This window comes from Solanum tuberosum, unplaced genomic scaffold (genome assembly GCF_000226075.1).
Source record: "Solanum tuberosum cultivar DM 1-3 516 R44 unplaced genomic scaffold, SolTub_3.0 scf00149, whole genome shotgun sequence".
Taxonomy (NCBI): domain Eukaryota; kingdom Viridiplantae; phylum Streptophyta; class Magnoliopsida; order Solanales; family Solanaceae; genus Solanum; species Solanum tuberosum.
The window spans coordinates 876,790-900,197 of NW_006239072.1; the positions used below are offsets into that span (position 1 = coordinate 876,790).

Here is a 23,408-nt window from a genome sequence, read left to right on the forward strand (position 1 = left end):
CCCGTATCAAACACCCACACCCGAGTCCGAGTAACTTAGATCTTTCTAACCTCCACCACTTGCTCCCTTAGGTCCCATCTACTAAAATGCCTTCTCCATTAGTACCCCTCGAGTCTCCTGAGTACGACAACTTAAACCCGTCTTCACATTGTGCCTAGGTTCCTTACCCATTTGGTCTCCCGAACACACATGATATCAATCTTCCTGTTCTTGAGAAATTTCACTAGCTCTATAGTCTATGAACTTCACCGTCAATGTCCTTATGTTCCAAGACCTCACTCTCAGGTTAGAAGAACCCTTAACTCACTTACCACTCCTGTGCCTCAACCCCAGTACCGACCAAAGGCATTGCCCTATTCAACCATCGTTCACCAGAATCTCTAAGGTAAATGCAAACGAATTGGTTATAGAATAATTAAGGGCACAATAATCAACACAACAAAACACAAAAAATAACAATAAAAAATGGGCAACCTGTAAATCAGAAGCAATAAACTAAAGTAAATATACCAGATCAAAGTAGGAGCCAAAAACACAGTAATATTTACAACAGTGCACCAATAAATTCATGAACCCAATATCAGATTTAAGGAAATTAGTTAACAATCAAGCAACAATAAGGGGCTGTTTGCGTGTCAACAGTGAAGTTCTCAATCATTATAAATGGGAGTCCTGAAGGTTTTTTTCAATCACAAAGGGGATTGAGACAAGCAGATCCCATGTCTCCTTTCTTATTTCTCCTAGCAATGGAGGGACTCAACTACATGGTCAGAAAGGCTAATGAAATGGGGTGGATAAGAGGTTTTGGTGCACACACAAACAGAGCCAATAATATGGAGGTCACACACCTTCTCTATGCGGACGACTCTTTAGTGTTTTGTGGTGCAGAAGTGTCGCAAATTAGACATTTGAGGGCAATACTAACCATTTTTGAAGGCATATCAGGACTACATGTGAACTGGCAGAAGAGTTGTTTGTTCCCAGTTAATCAAGTAAATGACATGCAAGGCCTTGCCGACAACCTGGGCTGCCAAGTAGCTTCTCTTCCCACCAAATACCTGGGGATGCCCTTGGGCGCCAAGAACAAAAAATTGGAAGTATGGAGTGAAGTTCTGGAGAGAAGTGAAAGGAAGCTGTTTTCCCCACCAAATACCTGGGATGCCCTTGGGTGCCAAGAACAAAAAATTGGAAGTATGGAGTGAAGTTTTGGAGAGAAGTGAAAGGAAGCTGACAAGGTGGAAGAGTCAATATATATCCCTGGGAGGTAGATTGACTCTCATAAAATCAGTTCTGGATGCACTTCCGACTTATATGCTAAGTCTTTTCCCACTACCAAAAAGTATTGGAAAGAAACTCAACAAGCTGAGAAGGGTCTTCCTCTGGCAAGGAAATAAAGAGAAGCAAGGATACAACCTGGTTAAATGGGAAGAGGTGACAATGAGCAAAGCACAAGGAGGTCTGGGCATTAAGAAATTGAGTACTCAGAACACCAGCCTGCTGCAAAAATGGTTGTGGAGATTCTGTTGTGAAGATATGGCATTATGGAGGAGGTTTATTGCAGAGAAATATGACCTACAAAGCAACTGGATAACTGAAGAGGTGAATGGCACTTTTGGGTGCTCTGTATGGAAAACCATCAGGAGAATGTGGCCTGATTTCAGTGCAAAGGTGACCTTCAGAGTGGGGAATGGTTTGAAGACCAGTTTCTGGAACGAGACCTGGTTAGGTGACGTAAATCTGAGGATACTTTTTCCCGATCTGTACATTATCAGTCTACAGCAGAATGACACTATAGCGCAAATGTGGACCCCTCAAGGTTGGGACCTTATGTTCAGAAGGGCTCTAAATGATTGGGAGGTTGGAAGAGTAGCAGACCTACTGCATGCTTTAAACTTGTTTCCAGGCACTGTCACAGAGCCGGACAAACCAGTTTGGAGACTGCATAGCAGAGGGGTTTTTACAGTTAAATCATGCTATTGGGAGAGGAATACCAATCATCTCCTGACAACAGTTTGGCCTTGGAAATTAATCTGGAAAATTAAGGTTCCTTTAAAAGTTGCATGTTTCACTTGGTTGGTAATTAGAAGAGCTTGTCTCACCCATGAAGTGCTACAAAGAAGAGGTATACAGATCTGTTCAAAGTGCTACATGTGCGGACAGAAGGCTGAAGTAAATGGTCATTTGTTTTTGCATTGCAAGATAGCTACAGATCTGTGGAACATGTTCGTTTGTATACTCAGGGTTAACTGGACAATGCCCAGAACCACTTTTGAGGTCCTAACACACTGGCAAGGAATCGGAAAGAGAGGATCAAAAGAAGATTGGTGGAAAAATATCCCTGCTTGCATATGGTGGACACTATGGAAGGAAAGGAATGGGAGATGTTTTGAAGGAAAGGTTAGCAGCCTAGAGGAGATCAAGATGAAATGCCTTAGTCTTTTGTATTTTTGGTGTAAGCAAAATTTAGTGGGGGAAGTAGATAGCCTTGTGGAGTTTAAAAGCCAATTGTAAAGTTAGTTTTGTCTTTTTGGATTTGAGTATGATGGCACCCCCTGGGGGTTTGTAAATCCCACCTCATCGATTTTGATGAGGTCTTTTGTGTGAATACAAAGTTACCTATTTCAAAAAAAAAAGAGAATCAACAAAATGAGAAGATCCTTCATTTGGCAAGGGAACAAAGAAAACAGAGGCTACCACCTAGTGAAATGAGAGATACTCACTTGAGCAGAAAACAAGGTGACCTTGGCATGAGAAATCTTAGCATCTAGAATAATTGCTTGCTACAAAAATGGTTATGGAGATTTTGTAATAGAGATAGAGCCCGATGGAGAAGATTCATAGTAGGGAAATATGGCTTGTTTAGCCAGTGGACTACTAAGGAGGTGATGGGGTCGTTTGGATGCAGTGTGTGGAAGACCATTAAAAGGCTGTGGCCACAGTTCAGTAACAATATCTATACTAATGTAGGCAATGGTCTGAAAACATATTTCTGGAATGAAATCTGGAAAGGGGATGATAGCCTAAGGAACTTATTCCCAAACCTCTACACCTTGAGCTTACAAAGATTTGCTACTGTTGCTCAAGTATGGAGCCAACAAGGGTGGAACTTAGTGTTCAAGAGGACTTTTGAATGACTGGGATGTGGCCAGGCTACTTGAGGTACTAAACACCCCACCAGCCATATCTCAAAGAAAGGATAAACCAATTTGGAAGCTACATAGCATAGGAATGTCACAGTTAAATCTTGCTACTTGCTACTGGAGGATGAATGTTAATTAGTCAGTGACTAACAAGTGGCCTTGGAAGCTAGTGTGGAAGACAAGAAGCCCATTAAAAGTAGCATTTTTTTTTTTGAGAAAGTTAACTGGCAATAAGGGGCTGCACAATCTGTTAAAGAAAGAAAAGAACGGATGCACAATCTGTTAAGGAAAGAAATGAATGGAGGTGGTGGATCATAATTGGGAGTCGGGAATAGAAAAACTACTATGGGCAGATTTGCTGAAATCCGGCAAGGTCTGATGTACCCCTTGGTCCAACAGTCGTCGGGATGGGGTCGCTGGATTCTTGTTGACCGGTGGTGACAGTGCAACAAAAAAAATAGAGAGAGTGAGAATGTGAGAGAAAGGGATTAAGAAAGAGGGTCTAGGGAAATCGTACATGGTCGCTGGTGGTGGAGGGTTGTCGTCAGGGCAATGATGTGCAATGGTGAGTGGTGGAATTATTTTATCGTTGAGCTCTAGAGAAGGAGAGAGAACGCTAGGAGAGAGAGGTGTAATATTGACGGCAGAAAATCTTAAGAAATGAAAGGTTGTTTGCATAAGCTAATGTTTTCCTTGTAAGGAGGCAGGTGAGGTTGTGGATCATATTCTGTTACATTGTAAGTTAGCCATGAGGTTGTGGTGGGATATTCTCTAGATGGTTTGATGTCTCATGTGCAATGCTCTGATCTGTGAAGGAGTTGATGTTCAACGGGAGTCGGGAAGAGTGGATCTAGGAGAAGAAAGCACAAGTCGTGGAATGTTACTCCTCTTGTCTTAATGTGAATCATTTGGAGAGAGAAATAGAAGAGGTTTTGAAGGGGTAGAGATGAATTTTGCTCAATTAAAGAGTAATCTCCGTTTCCTTATTTTCTTTTAGTGCACCCATGTAGTTCTTGATTTATAGAGGATAAAGTGTCTTTTAGGGAGCCTCATGTTGTGTAGGTTTCTTCTTTTTTGGTATACCTCTTGTATACAGCCAAGTTGGCCATGTTATTATAAATGAATTCTTTTGCTTGATAAAAAACTCCATAGTCCCATTTAATCTCACCTCAGTCTCACTCTTCTTATGCGGACTAAACTTGCAGTGCAGAACCCTTATTCTCCAAAGTGTTTTGTCATAGTTCAAGCTTTTGGTTGACACTCTCACTAGTTTCGTCAATTATCACAATATCATCAACAAATAGCATACACCTTGGGACCTCATCTTGTATTGTGTTGGGGCTGTTGGTTAGCTCATCTCATCCCAAACTTACCCTCTTTCTACTCTTTGTTTTTGTTGATTGTTAAGGTAATGGAAAGGACTCTGGGAAGCTTTCTGGCCGTATAGTTGATTCAGACATGCATGATGTTGGGCGTTTCCTTAACAGGCTCTTGGGGTTGCCACCTGAGATCCAAAATAGGTCTATTCTCTAACCATCTAAATATGGATGCTTGTTATCCATGTCTATAATAATACAAGTTTGTTTTGAAATCAGGTTATTTGAGTTATTTGTCAGCATTCTTGATCTTTTAGTTCAGAATGCACGTCTTGAAGGACATTTAGACTCTGGAATTGTTGAAGTGAAAGCTACCACTGTTGAACTACAAGGGACGCCAAAGGTTATGCTGTTCCTATTTTCTCTTTGCTTTCTTACATAAAACATCTTGTGACATCAATGTATTACAGACTGTTCATGTTGACAACTTGTCCGGTGCTTCAACCATATTGTTCACTTTTACATTGGACCGTGGATTGATGTGGGAGGTACTGTTATAAACTTGATTAGATAGTTACCGTCCAATTTTGCTTTGTAACCTTTTATTCTCTACCTGTAGTGTGCATATGCGTTGCTTGAGGAGAAGCAAAAGGATGAGTCTAGTTCAACTAATAATGGATTCTATGAATCCAAACGAGAATGGTTGGGAAGACGACATTTTTTGTTAGCATTTGAAGGGTATGGAAATTCTTGGTTGGTAGTTTTCTATTTCTGTATGTTGATATTTTGGATTGCAAGTGCAGTCAACCTAATTAACCTTGGTTTAATGCACCAGATTGTATTTCTTTTGCATACACAATAAATTATGTCTAGATCAGTCAACTGCCTTTCAATCCTGTAGAATTTGAGAAAGAAGAGAAGGCTTCATTATATTGCACTACATCCCATGAGAAGGGGTATTTATACGAGTGAATCCTAACTAATTAAGGAAAGGCAATCAATTACAATAAAATGAAATATTCTATTTACGCTAGGAAAAGGAAAAATAAAGTCTCCGTATGTTATTATTTTCTTCCATGTGATGCCGAGGGTACTGCAAAGTTCCTTTACAAAGTCCTTTGATGAGGCCATCGTGTTGTCTTTTGCCTCCTTATATTGTTGCTTATGGGTGAAATATTGTTTGACTTGCAAGGTAGGAATCATTCTTAGTTCCAGGCGACTTGCTGTTAATTATGTTTAGACATTGATTACTTTTGCTAAATTCTACAAGGAACTAGTACCCTGACAAAACGTTAGCTTCATAAGTGTAGAATTTGAGCAAGAAAGAAGAAAAAACTTCTTTATATTCAATATGTATTTACATTCCACGAGAAGGGGTATCTATAAAAAAGTGATTCCTAACTGTTTATGGAAGATAAAAGAAAATGTTCTGTTCATATAATTATACTAGAAAAAGGAAAAAATAAAGTCACCTTAAATCATGCTAATTAATTAACACAATCAACAAATCCTAATCCCTAATCAGATGGTCTTTATGAATGGATCTGTATCCTTTCTCCTCTATCCAAGTCCATTTGCCTGTGCATAGCGGGAGTTTAGTGCACAAGGTTTCCCCTTAAGACAATTTTAGGATTTTCTATCTCACTCTTATGACTTTTGCTACTTGGATAGCTAGTTTAATCCCAACTAGTTGGTAGATCTTCTATAGATCCATTTTGTTTTATTTTTAGCCAAGTACACATTCATGTGGAGAAACTCTAAGTTTTGTATGACAACTTCTCTCCATATGATTTTTTGTCTACCTCATCTAATTTTAAGACCTTACATTATCATATTCTATGTAGGATAACTAAGCCATCTCTTGCTATCTTCTCATTTTAGCCTCTATTGTTGCTGCTTATATCTGTTATTGTATGTGATCATTGTAAATCTTGTCCCATCTTTAATTGATTGTACATCTATTTTAACCCTCACATACAACAACATTCATCTAAGTTAACATTATTAGGCATCTTCCAATCTTATCATGTACTCCCATATAGAATTTTATCTAATCTTTGTGTTATTACTTTGATGAAGAAATAATCTAATGGGAAAACTCCATTATACAAAGCATACAAAAGAGAAGAGAAAATATGGTTTTCAATCAACTAACCTTATAGACCTTGTGGGCGGTGTGTATGCGAAAAATTCACAGAAAAACAAAAGATAACCCTTTAACTTTACAAATTCATTTTCTTATTCCGGCGCTAGACAACTTTGAGTTTAGTTCTTTCATGTGTTTGGGCTTAATTGGGTCATGCTAAAGAGGATCTTCTGACACGCTGGGGATGCCTTCTTTCTTTCATGAGCTATTGTTACTGTGTGTGAGAAACTCTTTGAAAGAAAAATTTCTAGGAGGGGGATGAATTTGGTTCCACTGGTAGAGTTATGGACAAGATGTTGTACCACAAAACAAGGGACCTACAAATCGAACTTCTTTATTCTCGATAGTTATTAATGTGTGTTGGCATTCTGGTGTAAACTAGAGGATGTACCTTTATATATTTCTCAATCCTCCCTACTCCTTATCCTAAAACCCTTACTCTCTGTAGTTTCTACTTTTGGTTAGTTCCTTGTTTGTTTCATCAATTATCACTATTATCTACGAACAATGTGCAACATATAAACATTGTGAAAGCTTTGAAGCAAAAAATGTACCATTCTCAAGCTTTTCTAGCAATTTTAAATTTTCATTTGTATTGGAAAGATACGTAGTGTGACGCTTTCATTGCTTCCTTCCTTTCACAACTAAAACTATCATGAATTATTGTGGAAGCTGAAAGTATCTCTTATTTCTTATATATTGGTTCCAACTAAGTGCAGGCTCATGCATGGTCTAGGTCTTTATCCTGTAGTTGGATTTTTGTCTTAATTGTTCAATTTTGAGTTCTTTTAAGCATGCGATGTTAATTTTATTCATATAAGTGCCTTTGGTTCAAATGCTCGTGATTTGATCTTTCTATTTGTGGTTGTTCCAGTTCTGCTTCAGGAATGTATAAGGTATTTCGTCCTACTGTTGGAGAGGCCCTTAGGTACTAAAGGCTTTTAATTTTAGGCTTTATGTTACCTTCCTTTTAGAAATTGACTGCTTCATCCTCTGCACCCTACCCTATCTCCCACTGTGTATACCTTACTTGACACTTCTCGATGTTTAGGGAGATGCCCCTTGTAGAATTGAAAGACAAGTACCGGAAACTATCATCCTTAGAAAAGGCTCGTCGTGGATGGGAAGATGAATACGAAGTTTCATTGAAACAGGTAAAATTCTTTATGATCATATATCTTGCAGGATATGCTGATGAAAAATGCACTGGGAAGCTTCCTTTATTTTTTAATGTGATAGGACATATAGTCTTATCATAATCATAGAATCAGCACTCTCGGGTCTTTTTCTGCATCCTAATTTCACTTATAAGCTAGTCCCTTAATCCCTACTGTAAATCTTCTCTGCACAACTTGTTGTGAATTGGTCATCTAAGAGCAAATAAAACTCCCATTGAACTTCAAGTTTTGCTGCCATGATATGGGAGAGTTCATCTAGTAGAAAATTAAAACCTGGGCGAAATTGAACAGTTTAAATTGCTTCATTGAAAACTATTAATTCCCTTCCTCCTTTCTGACATAATATCTTCTAGAATAGGTTAAAATCGACATTTCAGCTGAATTCGGTATTTCCTGGGGACCTGATGAAGAGAAGTCTAAAATCTATTGATGAGTTGAGAGAACTCAAAGGCTTAAATGCATCTTTAACTTTGATTGATTAGAAGTGGAAGAAAAGATTAACCTTGCTAAGTAACTTTGTATTTGTGTTTACGGAGAGTACTAGGTAGGATATGGATCGAGTTGGAACAGTTTTACTGTATAGATTTTGTATATAGCTGGTATGTCTTGATTTGAACAGATGCATCCCTCCTTTCCATGTTTTTATAGTATACCTTTATTTGCTCCTAAATAGATGAAAAAATAAAATAAGAGCAATTTGATGTGAATCAATCATGTAGTTTTTTTTTAATTTTTTATAACGGTGGTTCTGAGCCAGCTTGTTCTCACCTCGGCTATTTCAACGGGTATCTGCTATCTCACACCATAATAGTTACTGGGTAATTCTTTACATCAAAGTTTGGACAGATGGAAGTGAAGCAAACTTGTACTTTCCACATGAAAATGTCGATTCCAGCTAGGCTTCGTAAGAAACGAAAACAAGAGGATCACCTTTCAAAGTTTCTAGCAGGCCATGAATGTTACTTAAAGGAACCCTCAGAGAGGGGGCTTGCCTGATTACTGATAATGAAAATACCCTTGTAGTATCGAGGGATTGTTTTTTTTTTCTTTTTCTTGCAAGTATCAAATGCTTTCAGAACTCATTCTGGTTTTTATCTTTAGTGCATGCATGGCCCAAAATGTAAGCTAGGCAGTTTCTGCACAGTCGGTCGAAGAGTACAGGAAGTGAATGTATTAGGTGGGCTTATACTTCCTGTGTGGGGAACTGTTGAGAAGGCGCTCTCTAAGCAAGTAAGATTTTCTTTCATTTTTTTTTCAATATCATTTTCCTATATTATATCTCTGATATGCCTTGGAGATGTGTCTCACTTTGGGATACATGAGCTGAGAAAGCCAAAAAGACAACTCATTTTCTTCATGATGACTATCTAATCCACAAGTACTAATTTCGACTAGGAATATGCAAAAAATAAAAGTATCTCGTTACACAAGAGATGGAGAAAGTCTAAAGATAAAGAAAATTTATAATGAATAGGGTTCAGAATCATAAACTCTTTTTATGAGTAATCAATTGGTCTTTTTCATATGGATTTCATTTGTTTAAATTTCGATTTTGATCATCCCTATTTCCTAAAGTTGTGGGGACTCTTCACTTTTGATGCCGCACCCGTGTCGGATTCTCCAAATTATACTATTTTTTGGAGAATCCAACACGCACCCGCTGACATTTTGAAGAGTCCAAGCAACATAGCTTATTTTGCCATTTTGTGGCACTACTCTAGACTCTAACCTGAGCAGTTTTAGCTACTAGGAGCTCAAAAAGGTGGGAAATTTACTAGACTAGTTTTATAAATGGTGTCTGCCCAGAAAATAAACAAAGTCTGTGAACATTTTCTCTTAAGGCTACTAGAATCTTGTTTCATTTCCATTGAAACATCTTCTCTTCTCTCATTCAAAAGTAAAGAGTAACAGCTTTCCACAATTTTCGTAGTTTCTTTGGTACTGGATCTCCTTCCCACATTTTGGAATGTCTGGCCACTCACTCGTTTATTGGTTTTAATTGTTGTTGGATACAGGCTCGCCAAAGCCATCGAAGAATCCGCATTGTACAGATTGTAACAACTACTGACAATCAACGGATTGTAGGGTTGCTTATCCCAAATGCAGCAGTAGAAGCAGTGCTTCAAGGTTATAATTCTTGATTCTCTCCTTTCACAATTTTATGGTTGTCTTCCTCCATTAAGTAATGGGGCACAAAACCAACCTGAGGGTTTGATTCGTTGTGTTAACTGTCCCACATTGGGTAAGGGATGATTTATGTCTCATAAATTTTTTTGGGGTAATCCTCACTTCATGAGCTTTCTTATTGAGTTGAGTTATGTCCAATGTTTATTTCTTTAGGTCCATCCTTGTTATTGTGTTTCCCAATGTTGGGCTCCCATGTTATGTTATCCATGCTCTAGTTGACAGGCATTGGCGAGGGAAGGGTTGTCTGTCTTCTCACATGATTCTGGGTAGTCATCACCTCATGAACTGCCTTTTTGGGTTGAGTTAGGCCCAAAGTCTAATTTTAACACCTCTAGACACAACTTCACGTCAATTGGTATTTAATAAGAAAAGTTTCATTAGTCTGTCAAATTAATATATCTTGTGTTTAGTTTGTAAATTCAGAGTGCTTAGTGATTGACTCAGTGAAATCCATTATTCTTCACATGTCTGGTTGAGTTGCTATAAGATGTTATTGATAATTGCTATATATTGTAAATAACATGCCTTTATTTGTTAAATATAATTTGTTTTGAACTTTTGATCGCAGATTTGGCATGGGTTCAAGATGTTGACGAATGAAAGAAGTGTAATTAAATTTTTGTATCAAGAATATATGGTTACAAAAGTTTCTGGAATAGTCTGGCAAGATGTAGTTGTCTTTATACACTTTCAGTAAGAAGCTAGCCCCTGCATTTTATGGTTGTAGAGAAGCAGTCTTGGTTACAAAATCCATGGAATGAGCACCTTAGATTACCTCTCAAAATTCTTTTTGCATCATAGTTTTTAGATATCAATTCCTTGTAAATCAGATTTAAGAAAGATTTTATTTTCCTTAAATCAATTTAATGGAGATGGTATGAATGACAATTTGAATTTTGAGATCGTTCGATAGAATGGAATCTGCAATATCATTGAGTATTGTTTATCAGTTGTCAAGAATGGTTGTACAAAATTTGGACTCTAATAGAGCCTCATGTAATATATTGGAAAATTTGTGGACTAATACACATGAAATGATATAATGTTAAATTTCTGTTTCGTGATCGAAATCCAAGAAAAATAAAGAGTATCGTTTAATAGGTTGTTACTAATAGTCCCACAATTTTGTAGCATACCGTCCGTCAAAAAACAATGAGTATCATAGCCTCATGTAATATATTGGAAAATTTGTGGACTAATACACATGAAATGATATAATGTTAAATTTCTGTTCCGTGATCGAAATTCAAGAAAAATAAAGAGTATCGTTTAATAGGTTGTTACTAATAGTCCCACAATTTTGTAGCATACCGTCCGTCAAAAAACAATGAGTATCATATGTTAGGTCATCTGAAATGGACACAAAATTTGAGGTCTAGCTCTACACATAATTTGGAAATTTATGGACTAACAAATTAAAAATTGAGATAAATTTGAAATTCTGATTTGTGACGCCAACTCCAAAAGAAGCAATGTCCTCCTTTCGAAACGATAAGAATCATTTAATAGGTTGTTACCAATGAACCATAAATTTTATTGTCATACAGAGTATGTCATACATAATTCGAAAAGTTGAGACAATTGTGAATTTCTATTTTGTGACACAAACACTAAAAAATTTCGTATCACATAAACTCCAAAAAAGTAATATACGCCTTTCGAAAATAATGAAAGTGTCATTTAATAAGTCGTCACCAATGGATGCATAGTTCCGAAAAATTCATGAATGGATACACAAAATCTAAATTCCTGATTTAACATACGAAAAATTGAGCAAAATTGTATAAATCCTGTAGATTGACCCCTAAATGTCCTAATTGTCTAATAATAATACAACATTTTAGTGGCTATCAACATTTCTTTACGCGGCGACAAATTTGCTACAAATGCATACTTTAGGGGGGCCTAAAGTTGGAGTAATTCTTACTTTTAAAGGCAACAACATACTTTTTAGCGACAATTAGAGTTGCCACTAATAAAGTCAGTAGCGACTAAAATATCTTTTACCGGCAATCATTCTTAAGACAAATGCTGGTTTTTAGTGGCAACAAATATATTTTTCGCGGCAATTAAAGTTGCAACTAGAACTGACTTTTAGAGGCGACTAATATATGTTTTAGCGGCGATTATTGTTGTAAAAAATGTTGTTATTTATGGGCGACAAATATACTTTTAAGTGGTAATTTAAGTCAACACAAATACAGACTTTTAGTGTCAACAAATATACCTTTAGCGGCAATTATAGCGACGAGAATTGTTGTCAAAAATGCTTGTTTTTAGTGGCAACAATATACCTTTTATCGGCGTTTAAAGTTGCCACTAATAAAGACTTTTAGTGGCGACAAATATATGTTTTAGCGGCGAGTGTTTTAGTGACGACATATATATGTTTTAGCGGCTACTAAAGTTGCCACTAATACAGTCTTTTAGTGGCGACATATATATGTTTTCGCGGCAACTGTAGTTGCTACTAATAAAGACTTTTAGTGTCGACAAATATATGTTTTAGTGGCGACATATATATGTTTTGGCGGCGATTGTAGTTGCCATTAATAATAACACTTTTAGTGGCGACATATATATGTTTTGGCGGCGACTGTAGTTGCCACTACTAATAAGACTTTTAGTGGCGACGTATATATGTTTTAGCAGCGACTGTAGTTGCCACTAATAATAACACTTTTAGTGGTGACGTATATATGTTTTAGCGGCGACTGTAGTTGCCACTAATACAGACTTTTAGTGGCGACATATAAAGTTTTAGCGGCGACTGTAGTTGCCACTAATAAAGGCTTTTAGTGGCGAATATATATGTTTTAGCGGCGACTGTAGTTGCCGCTAATACAGACTTTTTGTGGCAACATATATACCTTTTAGTGGCGACTAATTTTGCCACTACTACATTTAGTGGCGACTTATATAGGTTTTAGAGGCGATTGTTGTTGTCGCATTACTAATGCTTGTTTTTAGTGGCAACAAATAAGCCCTGTAGCGGCAATTTTAGTTGCCCTAATACTTAGTTTTAGTGGCGACTTATATATGTTTTAGCGGCGATAATGTTGTCACTAATGCTTGTTTTTAGTGGTAACAAATGTACTCTTTAGCGGCGATTATAGTTGCCACTAATACTTTCTTAGTGGTGACTTATATATGTTTTAGCGGTGATATTGTTGTCACTAATGTTTTTGTTTGTGGCAACAAATATACCCTTTAGTGGCGACTTATATAGGTTTAAGTGGCGATAGTTATTGTCACTATACTTATTTTAGCGGCAATGATTTAAAAATAGATGTAGGGCGTGAGGACGAACTAGACCAACACTCTTATAGTCTTACATACATTGAAGAACAAAATTCTTGGCGTAATCAATGAAACTCAAAAAACGCTCGAAAACCTAGTTTTTCTCCTCTTGGAACCTTGTTCTAATGTCTTGAAGTGTAAATGAACGTGAAAGAATTGATTAATACTTTCTAAGCCCTTAATTAGGTGTAAAATGTCGTGGTTTAAGCTTAGAATAGGAGTTTAAACGACATAGTTTAAGTACCAAACATATATGGAAAAAACCAAAACAACCCCACCTTAAAGGACTGATGAGGTGCCTTAAAAGGGAGGCTTCACGGACTGTTTAAGACTTCACGGCCCATGAAACACTTCAAGGGCCGTATAACCGACCGTGAAGCTTTATCTGCTTGACAGGGCTTCACTAAAATGGTCATAACATTTTACTCTGAATTCGAAATTAAGGAAAACTTGGTGGCGTAGGAAAGAGGACTCAAAGAGCTTTAATTTGATAGGTCATGGGTCACCTAATTCATTATGTGCTGAGAGATATGATCGTTTGAATTTGACTCAACTTAAAAATTGGTGGGTGACTTGTACAGACCCCCTAAATGGACCGTACAAGCCACCACGGACCGTCTAGGGTCCTGTCCAGGTGACCTCACCTTGGCAACCCTGGACGGTTGGCCACCATGCCCTAAACGGGCCATGGACCCCTAAACGGTCTGTGGACCCTTAAACAGTCCGTATAGAGAGCTGTGAAAGGTCCATGGTTCATTTTGAGTTTGTGGACTTGCCCGTTAGCCCTCTTTAGCCTTTCTCAAAGTTTGAGGTGTTACACGAACGATTCAAATTTTAAGAGTAGAGTTGTGGGGTGTTATAGAAGGATTCAGGTCTTTGTATTAGAAATTTTTGGGGTGTTACATTTGTTATGCTATCTTAATATTTTATCATGACTTCTTTAGTTTTGTTATTTTCTTTTTTGAACTAGTTTGAGTATATTTCTTTTTATGTCGAGAGTCTATCAAAATTAATTTTCGTATCTCCAAGATACAAATAAAATTTGCATTCATAGTATCCTCTATTTTGCACGTAAACGATGCTACTAAGAATCTGGCAAACTGGAATTAGGCTATGCAAGCGAGTGCCAATAGGGGGACGGTGACTAACTCGAATCAGGCGACACTTGCTAGTGATGCAGGTGTTGTCACAACTGACTGGAATCAGGCCTCACAACTTAACAATGGGTATCCGTCACATATGGTTTTTTATCCTCAGTACCCTGGTTGGTATTATGATACAATTGCACTTGAATGGTGCTCTCTGGTTGGTATTATGATACAATCACTTGAGCAAAAGCATGCCTCAAGTGATTACTATGGGACTCAGACCACAACCAATTATTCACAACAAACATTTCAGAGTAGCCAGCAATTTGCTCATTATGATGGAAAACAGATTGTGATAAAAGATTACATTCCCTTAGTCTCAATTTATGTGGTACTTTTTGAATTATGAGATTCAAACAAGTCTATCTTTTATCGTAAATTTTTCATACATCTTTTAAATATTTTGAATTGACAATTATTGAGACTTATAGTACTTTTTACGTAATTTATAAATATATAAATTTTATTTCTAAATTGCTGGTCAAACTTAAAATGTTTGTCTTTCGTAAAACGAAAAGTGTCACATAAATTGAGACAGATGGATTAGTTCTTTCGGGAACTCATCCTTTGAAAAGTCAGGTTTGTGTTAAAAAATTTTCTTTTTTTGTCTTTCCCAGATGACTTGTCCACTCCAAGATATAACAGTCCAACAACGTCGCACAACTCAAGTAACTCTGGATTAGTTGAAGAGTCCAAAGCTCCACAAAAAGAACACCTTCCTTCAACATATAAATACTCTCTTTTATATAGTGAATATAGTTGAAATCCTATATTTTTCTTTGTCTCAACTCTCTCTTTCACTACACTAATCTCAATATAAACACCATATAGTACTCCTTATATTTACCACTCTATAGTTTCTTGCACATCTCTTCATCTTTTCATAAAGTAAAACCATCACTATTTATATATGATGAATTCTTCCTTATAATGAACATATAAAGATAATGAGTAGTAAATTGGGCAAATAAATAGTCCAAAAGTTACATAAGTTATGAGAATAATTAGACAGAATAATGGATGAATAGGTTAGAAAAGTTACTAACTGATGACCACATTTTACAACAATTGATGAGAGTAAATGGAGCATATAATGTCATCAAGGCACAAAGAAATGCTGCTCAATGGCAGCATAAACACACTCAAAATTGTCCCTGTGTAGCACCTGTACAATTGGTAGTATGATTCAATAATTTACTAATATTAATATATTAAACTTAGGAATGGCAAAGGGACGGGACGGGTTACATCATTTAAGAGCTTTTGTGGGTGTAGTGCGGGGCGGGTTCAAATATAATTTTTCAAAATTCACGCGGGACGGGGCGGATTGCGGGTTATGAATAAAAAAAATTTAATTTCAGAGTTTCACATCAATTTTTGTACCAGTTTTGCATCAGTTTGAGATTTTCTTTTTTTCTTCGAAATGAAAATCTGTTTTAATGGCCCAAAAATTAGAAGAAGAAAAAAGCAATATTAACACGATATTACATAACTGTTACATATAATATTTTGTTTATTACCTCAAATTCAAGCAATTTAAACTATCAAAAAAAAATTTATTCATTTTAGCAGGTAAACAAAAAAATAAGCAGTTAACAAAATCTGACTCTTTTGGTTAAAAGATTATTGTTTTTAGTATTTGAAACTTCTTACAAATTTTATGAGGCAGGGCAAAGTGAATTTATATCAGGCGGAGTGATGCGGGTTGAAATCAGTAAATTTTGCTAGTGTAGAACGGAGCAGGACAGATTGAAATCTTTATGGATTTATGCGAATTTGCCCTGCAACCACCCGCCCTACCCTATTGTCATTCCTTAGGTACACAACAAAGTGTAAATCCATAATCATTTAAAAATAGTACTAACACGAATATTATTATTTACCATGTGGCATATTCATTGACCCCACGAGTGAAAAATTGAAACAGCCGTCACCAAACAAAACAAAAATAAACAGCCGTCACCTTTTTAAAAACTTCTATCCACATTATTAAAATTTAGAGCCACCATTTTTGAATAGAATACTTTTCTTGGAAGGATCTAAAATTGACCAATAATGTGAATATATTCAAAAGATCATGACCGTCCATTACTCCACTTGCTTACGTGTCATATCTCGACTATCCATTTCATCTCAAACTTTGTGTAAGATAAATCTAACAATACAATAACTTAGTCGGTATAATCTCATAATTGAATCTGGAGAGGATAGTGTCACTTATCTTTTGCCGAATCAACTCACTCAAAAATTATATCGTAGGAAGCAAATTTTTGCTAAAATATTAGGAAGCTTTCTAAAAAAAATTCATGTAAAAATACTACTATTTTTTTGTTATTGATTCGATCAAAATATCTATAAGAATAACTACTAAACATTTCTCGGTGAGAAATTTCAATGAAAAATAGTAATATTATAAGGTGGGTAACTGTGTATATATAGACTTTACCCCTACTATATGAAGTAAAAAAGTTATTTCCAATAACTATAGACTCAATTTAAAACATTACACAAAGGAAAATAACGAGAGAGAAGAAATCAAGACAAAACACTAAAGAAAGTATGACAAATCACACTAAAAAGAAACAGTCACTACTCACTACAACAAAATACTATGATAATCGTCGTGCAAGAAACATCAAATATAATCATATAAAAAAACTCTTAATGCAATATTACCACCATTAATATAAAAAATAAGCTAAATAACTCTCGATTACTTGCGTAGAATCCATTAGAAATAAATATTATATTGAATTGTTGAATATGTCTATGAACAGAGAACAGAACGCGTTTTAGGTAAAAGCCAACCGACAAGCAGACTTGGACCGACCAATCACCTGAACCACCCATGTTGTTTCCTTTTTACACACCTCTTATTTCGCCACGTGTACATCCCCAACGGCTAGTTTTTCATATACATAAATAAAATCCATTTTGTCATCTAAAATTACATACTTATCTTTTAGCCAGTTGAATATATAAACAAATTTGACTCATTTTTTCAACCAATTGTTTGTACAGTTTTGTGAAAAAGGATATAGCTTTGTTGGATCTGTCTTGATATAGTGTTCATTTTCAAATTATTAGTATAAAGGTATGTTATCCAAAAAAATTTAAATACTTTTCTGCTTACCATTTGACTCAATTGACTATCTTGATTTCAAAGATTGAATTTTTTTTGAAAAATAATTGTTGGGGTTTCTTGGTTTTGCTGTTTAGTTCATTTGGGAAGTTGGGTTTTGGTTTTTTTTTATAGTTTATTCATTTGGGGTTGTTTTTAATTGTCTAATTTGGTGGAAAAATCTAATCTTGACAGTGAAAAAGTTGAAAAAAAATGGTAATGGGGAAGACATGAAAAGTGAAAATTTTCTTGGTTTTATTGTTTTTAGTCCATTTGCTTAGTTGAGGTTAATTTTTTTTTGGTAGTTTATTGATTTAGGGTTGGATTTTGGATGATACTGATTTGTTTTGTTCTCTGTTTTGGTGTAAAAATCAGATCTTTGCAGTTGTGTTTTCTGTGAAAAAAGTTGAAGAGAAATGGCAATGGGAAAGAAGATATGTGAAAATGTTGGATTTGGGCTTGTGAGAAGTACCTCATTTGGGAGGAAAAGAGTTTGTTTGCCTAATATTAGGGATCTTGATTTCATTTCAACAACACCTACAAAGAAAATATGCAGAAAGAATTCATTTTCCACTTGTGTGAAGTCCCCTCTTGAAGCCCTGCCTCAAGATATCCTGGTTAGTATAAAAATCTAAATTTTCTTTTAAGCAATAGTATAATCACGGGTTCGAATCGTGGAAACAGTCAGAAATGCTTACAGTAGGATAGAATGTTTGCATCATACCCCTTGAGGTGTGATGCTTTGTGCACCGGGCTGCCCTTTTACTGTACTTAAATTCATGGATTCCCAATTCATTTACTATCTAGTGGACTGGCTTACTGAAAAAGATGTGTTGTTTTTTTCCCATTATGCAGATAAGGATAGTGTGTGGAGTTGAACATGATGATCTAAAGAGGTTGTTTCATGTATCAAAACCAATTAGAGAAGCGGTAAGCATTAGTTAATTGTTATTGAATATGCTATTACATTATAGTTGAAATATTTTTTTGATAGGATTTAAGTATTGATGAACTCTATGGTTTATTTGGTGAATGAACAGACTTTGGTTGCAAAAAGATGGCATTTTGAATATAGTACACCAACAAAGACACTTGGTTTTAAGAATGCTACTGATATAGATAATTGGAGTGAGTCTAATAATGTTGAAGTGCCTAATGCTCCTAGGCAATCGAAGTTTCCGAGGGCTCGTTTAAGCCGGAAGAAACTAGCTGACATATCCGTGGCCTTGTTTACATCAGACAGTGAAGAAAATTGGCCGCGGAGGGAGTTATTTATGCAAATGGACACAGAGGTATAGATCTCAAATCAGATTCTTTATTTGTACTACAACAAAAACAACAACAACTATGCTTCAATCTCAAGCGAGTTGGGGTTGGTGCCATATGGATCCTCATTGTTCGGTTGCTCCATTTAAGCCTGTCTCGGTCTGGATTCTGTATAGGTATTGTTGTAGAAATCATAGGTCTTATCAAATTTCAGCTGCTTTGTGTACATGTCACAACAATCTTTACAAGCCACATTGTTCTTCAACACTTTCATTGAAGATGGTGTGGCCTGTTTGTACTTGTAGAGAGGTTGATTTAGGGATTTTGTTTGAAGGGCTCTGTTGGCCCTTCTGATCTCATAAGAATTAGTTGTATATAGGAGTCTAGTCTCTTGTAGTACCATTTTGTTTAGTTATTAAATGAATAAAATATGTATTCATGACTTTACATCAACTTCTCTTGCATGAATACCAATATGGACAATAGTGTGAAGAGATGCAATGTAATCTTGTAAGAAATAGAGGATTGAAATAACAACATATCCCGAGGTAGATATGTTGTTTTTGATAGACCACTGGCTCAAAGAAAAATAGTCCAAAGCAGTCCAAAAAAAGAAGTAATGAAATCGTAAAAGCATAACAAGACATTTTGAACAGGTAACTACTACAAATAGTAACAGAAACTATACGAGCAATACTACAACTTCTAGTATTTGGTTTAAGAGTTGCTCACTCTACCGTACTAAAGGCTTTCGAGGCTTGTAGAGCCTAGCCATAAAATTTCTCAGTTCTGACGCAATGTACTTATTAGGAGATCGAGAAAACACTACAATTTACTATCCTAAGTCGTGTTTTTCATGACCTCCTATCTAATAACCTATCGCAAAGAGGATTGATGAATGTATTTTTTAAATTAAGCACTTGGATGAAGCAATAAGTTGAAGAAAAAAACAAGAACAAAATTTTCAATATCTTTTTTTCTTCAACTTAAAGAAAAATTTCCAACCATGTGCTCATGTGTTTTACATTAAATATACATGAGCACATGACACTAATTTTAAATATGCATGAACACATGACATTAATGAAGAACCAGATTCCTTCTGTGTCCTTCCATATCTTGGTCACCTAACATGTACTCTATAGAAAGTCAGTAATACACGTGTTTGATTACTTGGTATAATAGGCCATATATATATAAAAAAAAAATTAAGCTTAACTATAGCAAATGGTCAATGAGGACTCATATAATCGGCCTCAACTTACTTGATACTAAGGTGTTGTTATGATTATTTGTTGTTTCTCTTCTTCAATGTCATAAAGAGTGGGATTTAGATAGAAATTGACCTTTTTTTTATTAAAGCCATCATCAAAGGAAGTTCCTTTGATGTTTGGGAGTCAGGCTTGACCCCTGTTATGTCTATTTCTTTTGAAGGGGATTACGAAGGGAGGAGACACGAACTTTACCTCGATAGCAAAAGGAAGGTTGCTAACACAAATAACATTTTTCAAATTTTACTTCACTTCACATGTCTAACATCAATAGAAGCAATATATAGCTTTAGGTTAATCCTTCAAAAATCAAATAAACAAATCATTGAAGAGTAGATGAATATCTTTAACACAGAACTAAAAACCTTTTAAAAAAAGTGTTTGATTATGCATTTCTATTTTTTATTTTGTACTAATTATTTGAGTTGATAGGAATGCAGGGATAAAAAGGTTCCATACTTTTTTCCCATCCTTAGCTTGTAAAAAATTCCACGTTCCTCCCCTATCTCTTCCATTAAACTATTCTTCATTCATTCATATATTATTTACCCACAAAAAAGAAAATCAACATTTCTTCTCCTCCACACCCAACTATCTTATTAGTGTATCTCGGCTATCTAAATTTTTACCTTATTAATATTAGTAACAAAATCAAAATTTTCATTAAAAGATTTTTCATCAAGAGATTTAAAAAAAAAACGGTGGGATTATACGTAATGTTTCCCCAACTTATTACGTAGGTTCTCATAAAGGTTTTTAAGAAATTTTTTTTACGTACTCGTTCCAAAGCGCCAAATCCATGTGCTAATACATACAAAAAATACAGAAAGTCGAGTAATACTTAAAAGTTGGCTCGTAAATGCGAAAATATGATTTAAAAATGATGGGACTATAGGTAATGCTTCCCTAACTCATTACGAAGAACCTTATAAAGTTTTTTTAGAAAATTTTTTGGGTGCTCCAAGGCGTCAGATCCATGGGCTAATACAAATGAATGTACGTTTTTGTTTCTCTCATACACACTCAAACTTTGTTTATTTATCTTTCTCAAAGGAATTGCATTCTTCCTCATCTCTTTCAACTATCAATCAATTAACATATTATTTTTCTCTTCAACCAATAAATTATCAAATCACATTTGGATATTCTCAAATTCGATTCTCTGTCTTTATTTCGTATTTTTAATGCTCATTTTCAATTACGATATTATAGTTTAAAGAGAACAACAAATTGTCCACAACTTAAGTCAAACAAAGAGAATGAAGCATTCAGATTTTTGTAAGAAAATAACGAGAAAACATAGCATAGAAGATTCAGACATTAAAAATAAATGAGCCTTAGTATATAAAAAAAGAAAGCAAGGAGTATTATTAAGGAAAAAGAATTATTGGTGTTTTGTTCATTTTTATACTTTTAATTTCTTTCATTAGGAACCATAGAGGGAGAATTATAGTTGGAAATCAGATTCATCCCATTGAAGTACAGCAGAATCCAAATTCTGTTCTCTTTTAAGCTTATCTTTCAAGAACCAATCACATACTTTCCCAGCATTTAATTCTTCAATTGAACAACCTTCTTGTTCTGCTATCACTCTTAATAAATTGAGTGATGAAATCTGCACAAAAAAAAAACTTGTATGACACTCTACTTTTAGTAATTTCAACAAATACATATCTCATCATATGTTATTTTTCTTCCATTGGTTCACAAATTTTCTTTTGAGTATTAATATTAATTCTTTGCTTCAACTATCCTCACGTGGTGAGACGGATAAAATTTCATCACCTTTTACTCATATTCGAACAGTGAAAATAACTTTTTTTTTAGTAAGGAGCACTTTCCTCTTAAATTGGTCTTACAGAACATAAATTCAGATACCAAATATTGAGCGAGAAATAAAAAAAAGTTACTTGCTTCAACTTCTTTTTTTTCACCCCTCCAAATTAAAGTGTTACACCTTCCACATATATGTCACACAAAACCAACTATATCATTGCTCTAAAGCCTAGTGGGGGGCTTGGGGGAGCCAAGTTGGGCCGAAGGGATATGGTTAAAACTATTTTCATATAAATATAGTAAATGACGAATCCTTTTTGACTTTTTGTATGTTTACTTCTTCATTTCAATCTTGGTTAATGAAAATCCTAATTGCGTTGTTGGTCAAATCACGTACCATAACAAGTTTTTTTAAAAATCAAATCGTGTTATCAGTGTATATAACTTAAATCCGTGACGTACCGTCAATCGACATAGAAAACGTTCATGAGTGCTGAGGCCGGACACTTCAACAAGGCCAGCTTCTTCTAGTGTCAAAAAAGTACGTCTTTCACCATTACTTGCTCTCACTACTAAGCTTTGCATTTGCTTTCTTCTATAAGCAAATTTGAATGGTTCAACAACATAATTAGCATTTGCATTTCTATATTTGGAACTTATAAATGATGGTACTAATTGATGGTAATTTTCTCCACAAGTTTTGAGGATATTCATTGTTTGGATAAATGGGGAATAAAAAGTTTGTTGTGTTTATTTTTCTTCAATGGCCTCAAATCAATTTTACATGGGGTGGATTGGTATTTTATCTCTATGGATTTCTTTGTGTGGTTTAAAATGCAAGACATATTTTGGATGGTTGTACATTAATTGGTCTACCAATTAGCCAAGTTAGGCCCAATTATTTACTCCCTCCGTCTCAATTCATATGAGTTAGTTTGACTTGACACGGAGTTTAAGAAGAAAAGACTTTTGAAATTTGTGGTCTAAAATAAATCATAGATATTTGTGTAACTATAATTCATTTCATTAAGGGTAAAATGAATATTTTGAAGTTAAATTGTTGCTAAATATAGATATGTGTCATTTTTTTTTAGATTGACTAAAAAGGTAAATAAGTCATATAAATTGGGATAGGGGGAGTATTAGGCAAGTTACATAGTTGGTTGATCGGCCGAGAGAATTGCATACGCTAGCTTTTATATACATTATTTTGTATCAAAATATATATTTTATGTATATCATAGAACAATATACAAAAAATATGCATTTACTGATTATTATTTTGATGGGAGACTATTCAATGCACAAATAATTGGTTCAAGGACAAGCATTTAAGTCATGATGGTAGTATATAAAAATTTATAAAGTTATCCTCATTGAGATCGATTTTAGGCATATGCGACTGAAGTTGGAAACATATTTATAGCTAATTGGCAGCAAACTTTTGACATGTTTTCCCGAAGTTTGGCTTGTCAAGGCTCAGTTTTCGACATTTTTATTTGAAGTTTGATAATAAACTTACGACAATTTTACCTTAAGTTTAGCTTGCCAAGAACAAT

At 35.2% G+C, this 23,408-nt stretch overlaps 3 protein-coding genes across 4 annotated transcripts in view; 2 read left to right on the plus strand and 1 right to left on the minus strand.

Moving 5' to 3' along the window:
* The window catches only part of LOC102590438 (protein strawberry notch), a 35,904-nt gene extending 24,991 nt beyond the window's left edge, over positions 1–10,913 (plus strand). The window contains exons 24-32 of the mRNA XM_006352529.2: positions 4,549–4,660; positions 4,736–4,859; positions 4,927–5,004; positions 5,076–5,194; positions 7,477–7,530; positions 7,654–7,756; positions 8,882–9,010; positions 9,796–9,907; positions 10,536–10,913. Coding sequence (XP_006352591.1) covers positions 4,549–4,660; positions 4,736–4,859; positions 4,927–5,004; positions 5,076–5,194; positions 7,477–7,530; positions 7,654–7,756; positions 8,882–9,010; positions 9,796–9,907; positions 10,536–10,567 — 863 coding nt within the window. The 3' untranslated portion in view covers positions 10,568–10,913. The remainder of the gene's footprint in view (positions 1–4,548; positions 4,661–4,735; positions 4,860–4,926; positions 5,005–5,075; positions 5,195–7,476; positions 7,531–7,653; positions 7,757–8,881; positions 9,011–9,795; positions 9,908–10,535) is intronic.
* A 6,449-nt stretch (positions 10,914–17,362) lies between these two features.
* LOC102590788 (F-box protein SKIP27-like) lies at positions 17,363–19,255 on the plus strand. Of its 2 annotated transcripts, none has more exons than XM_006352531.2 (4): positions 17,363–17,509; positions 17,912–18,153; positions 18,392–18,466; positions 18,577–19,255. In XM_006352531.2, the coding sequence occupies exons 2-4, from the start codon at positions 17,953–17,955 to the stop codon at positions 18,832–18,834; spliced, it is 534 nt and encodes a 177-aa protein (XP_006352593.1). In that variant the 5' UTR covers positions 17,363–17,509; positions 17,912–17,952; the 3' UTR covers positions 18,835–19,255. The 2 variants fall into 2 exon arrangements, with proteins under 2 accessions (XP_006352593.1, XP_006352592.1); XM_006352530.2 differs by lacking the exon at positions 17,363–17,509 and adding an exon at positions 17,532–17,822.
* Positions 19,256–21,420: 2,165 nt separating this feature from the next.
* Positions 21,421–22,629, minus strand: LOC102591571 (uncharacterized). Its single transcript, XM_006352533.2, has 2 exons — positions 22,312–22,629; positions 21,421–21,688 (listed from the first exon to the last, which is right to left on the minus strand). Exons 1-2 carry the CDS (start codon positions 22,561–22,563, stop codon positions 21,521–21,523), a joined length of 420 nt encoding a protein of 139 aa, XP_006352595.1. The 5' UTR covers positions 22,564–22,629; the 3' UTR covers positions 21,421–21,520.
* Between the last annotated feature and the right edge of the window lie 779 nt (positions 22,630–23,408).

What these genes read in the sequence shown, in the direction of transcription:
- LOC102590788 (XM_006352531.2), top strand. Translation starts at nt 17,953, where the DNA reads ATGGCAATGGGAAAGAAGATATGTGAAAATGTTGGATTTGGGCTTGTG. An exon ending in CCCTGCCTCAAGATATCCTG is followed by an intron (nt 18,154 to 18,391) that starts GTTAGTATAAAA and finishes CCCATTATGCAG; the next exon opens with ATAAGGATAGTGTGTGGAGT. An exon ending in CAAAACCAATTAGAGAAGCG is followed by an intron (nt 18,467 to 18,576) that starts GTAAGCATTAGT and finishes GTGAATGAACAG; the next exon opens with ACTTTGGTTGCAAAAAGATG.
- LOC102591571 (XM_006352533.2), bottom strand. Translation starts at nt 22,563, where the DNA reads ATGAATATCCTCAAAACTTGTGGAGAAAATTACCATCAATTAGTACCA. An exon ending in GTTTTCTATGTCGATTGACG is followed by an intron (nt 21,689 to 22,311) that starts GTACGTCACGGA and finishes TTTTTTGTGCAG; the next exon opens with ATTTCATCACTCAATTTATT.